Source organism: Eleginops maclovinus, chromosome 22, assembly GCF_036324505.1.
Source record: "Eleginops maclovinus isolate JMC-PN-2008 ecotype Puerto Natales chromosome 22, JC_Emac_rtc_rv5, whole genome shotgun sequence".
Taxonomy (NCBI): Eukaryota; Metazoa; Chordata; class Actinopteri; order Perciformes; family Eleginopidae; genus Eleginops; species Eleginops maclovinus.
This window is the reverse complement of record NC_086370.1, coordinates 23,971,413-23,980,064: the sequence shown is the minus strand read 5'-3', so window position 1 is coordinate 23,980,064 and position 8,652 is coordinate 23,971,413. Positions and strand designations below refer to the sequence as shown.

Here is an 8,652-nt window from a genome sequence, read left to right as displayed (position 1 = left end):
TCCTCTGTGGGACCAGTGGGGGCTCCTCTGTGGGACCAGTGAGGGCTCCTTTGTGGGACCAGTGAGGGCTCCTCTGTGGGACCAGTGAGGGCTCCTCTGTGGGACCAGTGAGGACTCCTCTGTGGGACTAGTGGGTGCTCCTCTGTGGGAGCAGTGAGGGCTCCTCTGTGGGACCAGTGAGGGCTCCTCTCTGGGACTAGTGGGGGCTCCTCTGTGGGACCAGTGAGGGCTCCTCTGTGGGACCAGTGGGGGCTCCTCTGTGGGACCAGTGAGGGCTCCTCTGTGGGACCAGTGAGGGCTCCTCTGTGGGACTAATGGGGGCTACTCTGTGGGACCAGTGAGGGCTCCTCTGTGGGACCAGTGAGGGCTCCTCTGTGGGACTAGTGGGGGCTCCTCTGTGGGACCAGTGAGGGCTCCTCTGTGGGACTAATGGGGGCTCCTCTGTGGGACTAATGGGGGCTCCTCTGTGGGACTAGTGAGGGCTCCTCTGTGGGACCAGTGAGGGCTCCTCTGTGGGACCAGTGAGGACTCCTCTGTGGGACCAGTGAGGACTCCTCTGTGGGACCAGTGAGGGCTCCTCTGTGGGACTAGTGAGGACTCCTCTGTGGGACCAGTGAGGGCTCCTCTGTGGGACTAGTGGGGGCTCCTCTGTGGGACCAGTGAGGGCTCCTCTGTGGGACCCGTCTCACCTTGAATATTAGTGTGTTCCTTTAACAGCTGATGGTGCTGACAGGAAGTGCTGAGTCAGCAGACTCTGAAGCATGAGTCGGCGTTTCTCTGCTGCCCCCGCTCCGCTGTGTTTAGGCACCGCTGACCTCAGTGCATGCGAGTCAAATACGTGTCAGAGCAAGAGAGAGGTTGATTGAGCCATAGTGGGTTTCTGGAAGTTAACTGGAGTAGCAGCAAGTATAACAAAGTCACAGATATAACGACGGCCTCCCAAGAACACTGAAGGGTGGATTTAATTTACTGATCCTGCAGACACCCGGTAGGGGAGGAAGTCCTGCAGCATGCAGTGTGCCCCCCCCCCGAATGACTTTAAAGTTACGCAGACCTACAGTCACTGTTCTACTCCTTCAAAATGAGGCCCTGACTTCAGATTTGGTCCGTCAGATTTAAAAACAACGACGCTAATGCGACTCCTCCCGGTCACGTGTCTCCTTATTTACCGATGTGCCGATGGTGGTAGGTAGGACTAACATCGGCCGGTGTCGGTGCATCCCTACTAAGAATATTAATATATTCATTTAATATTAGAGACAATAAAGTATAAATACAATCCGATATAGTTTTCTTTATCGTATAATACAGATGTTTCTGTGTGTTTTCAGGACAACGAGCTGGAGAAAATCACGCGCCGCTTCACCGTGGAGCTCGCTAAGAAAGGCTTCATCGGTGAGGAACTCTGATATCAAACATCTGGTTAGGATATCATGCACTGTCCTTTCCTGTGACGCTGCCTCTACTGCATGGCAAGAGCTCAGAAATGATGTATGTTTAATGTGTGCAGGGCCAGGGATCGATGTGCCCGCCCCCGACATGAGCACCGGGGAGCGGGAGATGTCCTGGATCGCCGACACCTACTCCACCACCATGGGACACAACGTGAGGAAATAATTCACAATAAAACAAACCTCAGATCCCTGTCACTCAGCTGATGAGTGTGCACCCCTGACTTTAGAAACCTCCCCTCAAGCTGTTCTGACCCCCCCCCAGGACATCAACGCTAGCGCCTGCGTCACCGGGAAGCCCATCAGCCAGGGCGGCATCCACGGCCGAGTCTCCGCCACCGGGAGAGGAGTTTTCCACGGCATTGAGAACTTCATCAATGAGGCGGCCTACATGAGTCAGCTCGGGATGTGCCCCGGCTTCCAGGACAAGACCTTCGTCATCCAGGTCAGAGACCAGGATCGGTTTCACACCATATTACACCGTCCGCCACTCCAGGGAGCCTTCTGAGTCCTGGACCATGAGTCAGCATTATGAGTCCTGAACCCTGAGTCAGCATTATGAGTCCTGAACCATGATTCAGCATTATGAACCATGATTCAGCATTATGAACCATGATTCAGCATTATGAACCATGATTCAGCATTATGAGTCCTGAAACCTGAGTCAGCATTATGAGTCCTAAACCCTGACCTGTGTCAGCTTTATGAGTCCTGAACCATGAGTCAGCATTATGAGTCCTGAACCATGAGTCAGCATTATGAGTCCTGAACCATGATTCAGCATTATGAGTCCTAAACCATGATTCAGCATTATGAACCATGATTCAGCATTATGAACCATGATTCAGCATTATGAGTCCTGAAACCTGAGTCAGCATTATGAGTCCTAAACCCTGACCTGTGTCAGCTTTATGAGTCCTGAACCATGAGTCAGCATTATGAGTCCTGAACCACGAGTCAGCATTATGAGCCCTGAACCATGATTCAGCATTATGAACCATGAGTCAGCATTATGAGTCCTGGACCATGATTCAGCATTATGAACCATGATTCAGCATTATGAGTCCTGAAACCTGAGTCAGCATTATGAGTCCTAAACCCTGACCTGTGTCAGCTTTATGAGTCCTGAACCATGAGTCAGCATTATGAGTCCTGAACCATGATTCAGCATTATGAACCATGATTCAGCATTATGAACCATGAGTCAGCATTATGAGTCCTGGACCATGATTCAGCATTATGAGTCCTAAACCCTGACCTGAGTCAGCATTATGAGTCCTGAACCCTGAGTCAGCATTATGAGTCCTGAACCCCGAGTCAGCATTATGAGTCCTGAACCCTGAGTCAGGATTATGAGTCCTAAACCCTGACCTGTGTCAGCTTTATGAGTCCTGAACCATGAGTCAGCATTATGAGCCCTGAACCATGATTCAGCATTATGAACCATGAGTCAGCATTATGAGTCCTGGACCATGATTCAGCATTATGAGTCCTAAACCCTGACCTGAGTCAGCATTATGAGTCCTGAACCCTGAGTCAGCATTATGAGTCCTGAACCCCGAGTCAGCATTATGAGTCCTGAACCCTGAGTCAGCATTATGAGTCCTGAACCCCGAGTCAGCATTATGAGTCCTGAACCCTGAGTCAGCATTATGAGTCCTGAACCCTGAGTCAGCATTATGAACCATGATTCAGCATTATGAGTCCTGAACCATGAGTCAGCATTATGAGCCCTGAACCATGATTCAGCATTATGAGTCCTGAACCATGAGTCAGCATTATGAGCCCTGAACCCTGAGTCAGCATTATGAGTCCTGAACCATGATTCAGCATTATGAACCATGATTCAGCATTATGAGTCCTGGACCATGAGTCAGCATTATGAGTCCTGGACCATGATTCAGCATTATAAACCATGAGTCAGCATTATGAGTCCTGGACCATGATTCAGCATTATAAACCATGAGTCAGCATTATGAGTGGACCATGAGTCAGCATTATGAGTCCTGGACCATGATTCAGCATTATGAGTCCTGAACCCTGAGTCAGCATTATGAGTCCTGAACCCTGAGTCAGCATTATGAGTCCTGAACCATGATTCAGCATTATGAACCATGATTCAGCATTATGAGTCCTGGACCATGAGTCAGCATTATGAGTCCTGGACCATGATTCAGCATTATGAGTCCTGAAACCTGAGTCAGCATTATGAGTCCTAAACCCTGACCTGTGTCAGCTTTATGAGTCCTGAACCATGAGTCAGCATTATGAGCCCTGAACCATGATTCAGCATTATAAACCATGAGTCAGCATTATGAGTCCTGGACCATGAGTCAGCATTATGAGTCCTAAACCCTGACCTGAGTCAGCATTATGAGTCCTGAACCCTGAGTCAGCATTATGAGTCCTAAACCCTGACCTGAGTCAGCATTATGAGTCCTAAACCCTGACCTGAGTCAGCATTATGAGTCCTAAACCCTGACCTGAGTCAGCATTATGAGACTCTTGTCTGCAGGGTTTTGGTAACGTGGGTCTGCACACGATGCGTTACCTCCACCGTTTCGGGGCGAAGTGCGTCGGTATCGGAGAGATGGACGGAAGCATCTGGAACCCCAAAGGCATCGACCCCAAAGAGCTGGAGGACTACAAACTGGTCAGGACCGGAGATAACTGTCTCTTATCTAGCTTTTTAATATCTATGTCGTGCATCTTTCTAGATCTACGTTTTAGTCGTCTACTATAAATATCCTTTTTGACTTTACATTACTTTATTATGAGTATTTGTCACTTCAAAACTTAAAGTCTGCGTCTCCAGGCCAACGGGACCATCGTGGGATTCCCCGACTCCACTCCCTACGAGGGCAGCATCCTGGAGGCCGACTGCGACATCCTGATCCCCGCTGCCAGCGAGAAGCAGCTGACCAAGAGCAACGCCCACAAGATCAAAGCCAAGGTGACGTACACACACACTCACTCACACTCACACACTCACTCACACTCACTCACTCACTCACACTCACACTCACACACTCACTCACACTCACACTTGGTCAGGCAGGTTTCTGGGTAGTGATGTATCTGTATCCACTGACTACATTTCCCATGATGCCTCAGTAACTGAGTGTCTGCTGCAGATCATCGCTGAGGGCGCCAACGGGCCGACGACACCCGAGGCCGACCGCATCTTCCTGGAGAGGAACGTGTTGGTGATCCCGGTGAGACGCTCGTCATGGGTTCCTCTCATCCTGCTTTCTTCTCCTCAAGGATTCTTCTTTTGCTTCGTAACGTCGCTCTGGTTCACCTTCAGACCATCAGCTGTTTTAAAGTTTTCATTCTGTCTACTCCTCTTCCTCTCCTTGTCTCCTGTTTCCTCTCATTTCCTTGTCCCTCCCCTCTCCTCCCCTCCTTGTCTCCTCTGTCCTTGTCCCCCCCCTCAGGACATGTACCTGAATGCAGGTGGAGTGACGGTATCGTACTTTGAATGGTTGAAGAATCTGAACCACGTCAGTTACGGCCGCCTGACCTTCAAGTATGAGCGGGACTCAAACTACCACCTGCTGAGTACGTCCTCTGAGTATCAGTACTCCCCCCTGCAGTACAGCAGTACTCCCCCCTGCAGTACTCCATCAGTTCTCTTCTGTTTAATTTCTCCCTTGTTAACCTCTCTTCACCCCCCTGCCCTTAGTGTCGGTGCAGGAGAGTCTGGAGAGGAAGTTTGGGAAGCACGGCGGAGCGATTCCCATCGTCCCCACCTCTGAGTTCCAGGCCCGGGTCGCTGTGAGTACTCAGGGTTCACCTCTCCCTGATACTGTATACATAAATACTGCAGTACTTATCAGAGGAGTACTGCAATATATTTTATATCGAGTCCCAGAAAGATTTGTGGAAAAGGAAAGGAAACATTTTGAGAAAGACTTTGAGAAGAGTTTGTGAAAAACAGGTCTCTGATATTCTGTGAAACTCCTCCAATCTGAAGAACTCCCAGAACGTTCCGTGAGATAAAGATACAAAGATGTTGAGAAAGAATTGGTTTATTTTGGGAAAGAAAACTAAATGTTTGAGAAATATTATGTACTGTATATATGTTGTAAACAAACAAAAGGTTTTTCGAACAGAAATCTAGAAAACAACAACAATAGCAACATGTTGAGAAAGAGATGTGGAATACTCAGAGAGAGAACGTTGTGTCGTTGCAGGGAGCGTCTGAGAAGGACATCGTACACTCAGGACTCGCCTACACCATGGAGCGCTCTGCCAGGGTATCACACTCACTCACTCACTCACTCACTCACTCACACACTCACTCACTCACTCACTCACTCACTCACTCACTCACTCACTCACTCACTCACTCACTCACTCACTCACTCACTCACTCACACACACAACAGACTCAGTTTGAGCAGCACACACTGATACCTGAGCGTCAAACGGAGGGGACTCTCCAGAGCAGAGGGGGGTCTCAGTCGTTAGACCTGCATGATGTCGTCCACTAGAGGGGGGCAGAGGTCAGCTGACTGTCTCCTCTTCTTCTTCTTCTCCTGCAGCAAATCATGCGGACAGCCAACAAGTACAACCTGGGTTTGGACCTGAGGACGGCGGCGTACGTCAACGCCATCGAGAAGGTGTTCCAGGTGTACAACCAGGCCGGACTCATCTTCACATAGAGACTCTGTCTGTCTGTCTGTGTGTCTGTCTGTCTGTGTGTCTGTCTGTCTGTCTGTCTGTCTGTCTGTCTGTCTGTCTGTCTGTCTGTCTGTCTGTCCCTGTCTGTCCCTGTCTGTCCCCTGTCTGTCCCCTGTCTGTCCCCTGTCTGTCTGCTACCTGTCTCTCTGCAGGGTCTCAGTGTTTACAGTGTGGATGTCTCTGGATGTGCTCAGCCTCCTCTTCAGATCTCAGTCAGAGTTTATCTGATTGTTTAAAGAAGCTGAAGCCTCTGAGCTGCTGAAGCTCTGCGGGGCCAGAAGTGTGTGGACGTATGTAAACAAGTAAATACAAATATCCTCGGGGAGGAGTGACAAAATAAATAAAAATACCTGAACGTTATGTGGATTTTTTGGGATTTTTTGGGACTTTTTGGACATTTTTCATGGAACTTCATGGGAAGAAATCTAAAATATACAAGAAAACATCAAAACTAATCCATGTTTTTTGTGTTAAATTAGGATTTCTGTCTCGTAAACTTTAGTTAACTTTTAGAAATGAACGGCTTCTCCCCGGCTATGTAATCTGTATTGGTTTGACCTGTCCCGTCTTGACTTTTATCTTTAAAACTTGAGTAAAGACGGTTGTTAATTTTCCCACTGAGCTGAAAGGCGGTTATCGGGCGTCCACATACTTTTGGCCACATGGTGTTTTCTCCGGGTCTAAGGATTGTTGTTATTACATAATGCAGTTTACACGTGCCTCAGGACATATTATGGGCTGCCTGTTGGAGATGCTTTATTAAAGGGTCAATCAATGCTTTTATTTGTCAGTCTTCAGATTTTACAGGCAGGAGAAAATAAAGGAGGAAAACAGGTCAGTTTAACGATGAGACTAACTGACTTTAATAATATAATCAAAGTACCTAAAGGAAGAACAAGCCATACTTTCAGCAATTCAAAAGAATATCTAAGAAATCTCTGAAATGTTTTCCTCAAATATCTGCAGCTTCAGCCATTTCCTCCTAAAGGGAACCAGTGTCTTTATTAAGTAACCCTAATGCAGGAAAACACTTCCATCCAAAAGTTATTTTGCAAGTCGAATAAATGTAAGATGTAATAATGTATTGACCTGAAAAAGTTCACAGCATTTTTAATCTGTAAAACTCGTTTAGATTTGCTAACATTATTTAGTATTAGTTGAAACCTCCACTGTTTGAGTGCTTAATGGAGAGACTTGGGTTCCCCGTATACAATGAAACCTCTCAATGACCTTCAGCTGTGTTTGAATTATAGCTTTACTTTAATTACAACCAAAAATCTTGTTTTACTTTAAGTGTCGGGTCATGTTCATCTATGCAGTTAAAAGGAGAAATATTACATCAGTCTTCTGAACAAAGAAAGCTAAAAAACAAGACTTTTACCAAATATTTTCCTCACTTTTTGTTCAATTACTTTTGGTTTGATCTCTTAATGAACTATGCAAAACACCCTGATCTACGGAAGCCCTGAGCGGCCAAGATCTGGACATTTTATTTCCTCCTTTTCCTGAACTGTATTTGTTTTCTCAAACTCACATCTCATTAATGTCAGTCTTTTAGAGTAACAAATGATCCCTCATTAAATGAAACTCACCTGTAATATGTTTTTTAATTCTACATAATATAATCTCGGTCAGAGATCACAAAAACCTCTTTAAATCATGATTCATTTCAGACGTCGATTAAACCGTGTTTTGTGAATCAAACATATTGAAATATCTCTGGGAAAACATTTGTTATTTTCACATACTGAAATAACTCATTTTGAGGAAATAAACCAAAACAGTGAAATATAATCTTTGGTTTCAAACTGCAGCTCGGAGCGATCGGTGCTCAGGAGAAGCTCTGATTGTTATTACCTGTAACAATCACCTGAGCTTACACAGGAAAGGTTCTGAATGTTTTTCGGTAAACACACTTTATTTTCAGCTCTGATTTAAACCTGCTTTGTTTTTCTGTTCGAGGGAATTTTTATGGCTTTTTTGTTCAAATGTTACAGCAGAAATAAAGTGTGAAAATGAATCTCGTGTTCAAGTGTTTTTATTTTTAAAAAAGGCCAAATTCTGCTGAGAACAAAGTGAAACTCTGAAAAAAGGTCATTCTTGTTGTCTCTGTTGTCATTGGTCACCTGCTTAGAGATGTCCCGCCCCTTAGCCTATCAGGTAGTAAATGTGAGCGCTAGAAACTCAGGTGTTTAACTCGACAGTAGATAATTATCACTTTATTAAAATGAACTTAAACAATTCAAAATAATGTGATGAAATGTGCCACGTTTTTAAAGTGTTTTAGTGTTCCTCAAATTTCATTCATTTATTTAAATGGTATTCAAACTTAAAAAGTAGGACTTTAAAAAGTGATTTAACAATTTTACCATTTAGTTTATAAGCATTCAGGCTCAGGTGTTTTATACATCTGGGTATTTATACATTTTAATTTGTATTTAACAGATTTTTAATATAAATATTATACTGATTATAACATATTTTACTCTATTTAATCTTATGAACTCAATCATAA

At 45.5% G+C, this 8,652-nt stretch overlaps 1 protein-coding gene across 2 annotated transcripts in view; it reads left to right on the top strand.

Moving 5' to 3' along the window:
* The window catches only part of LOC134859226 (glutamate dehydrogenase 1, mitochondrial), a 17,004-nt gene extending 8,847 nt beyond the window's left edge, over window positions 1-8,157 (top strand). For both annotated transcript variants that reach the window (XM_063875602.1, XM_063875603.1), the window contains exons 4-13: window positions 1,332-1,395; window positions 1,511-1,605; window positions 1,717-1,896; window positions 3,967-4,104; window positions 4,267-4,404; window positions 4,586-4,666; window positions 4,889-5,012; window positions 5,137-5,228; window positions 5,648-5,710; window positions 5,999-8,157. In XM_063875602.1, coding sequence (XP_063731672.1) covers window positions 1,332-1,395; window positions 1,511-1,605; window positions 1,717-1,896; window positions 3,967-4,104; window positions 4,267-4,404; window positions 4,586-4,666; window positions 4,889-5,012; window positions 5,137-5,228; window positions 5,648-5,710; window positions 5,999-6,118 — 1,095 coding nt within the window. In that variant the 3' untranslated portion in view covers window positions 6,119-8,157. The remainder of the gene's footprint in view (window positions 1-1,331; window positions 1,396-1,510; window positions 1,606-1,716; window positions 1,897-3,966; window positions 4,105-4,266; window positions 4,405-4,585; window positions 4,667-4,888; window positions 5,013-5,136; window positions 5,229-5,647; window positions 5,711-5,998) is intronic.
* Window positions 8,158-8,652: the final 495 nt, after the last annotated feature.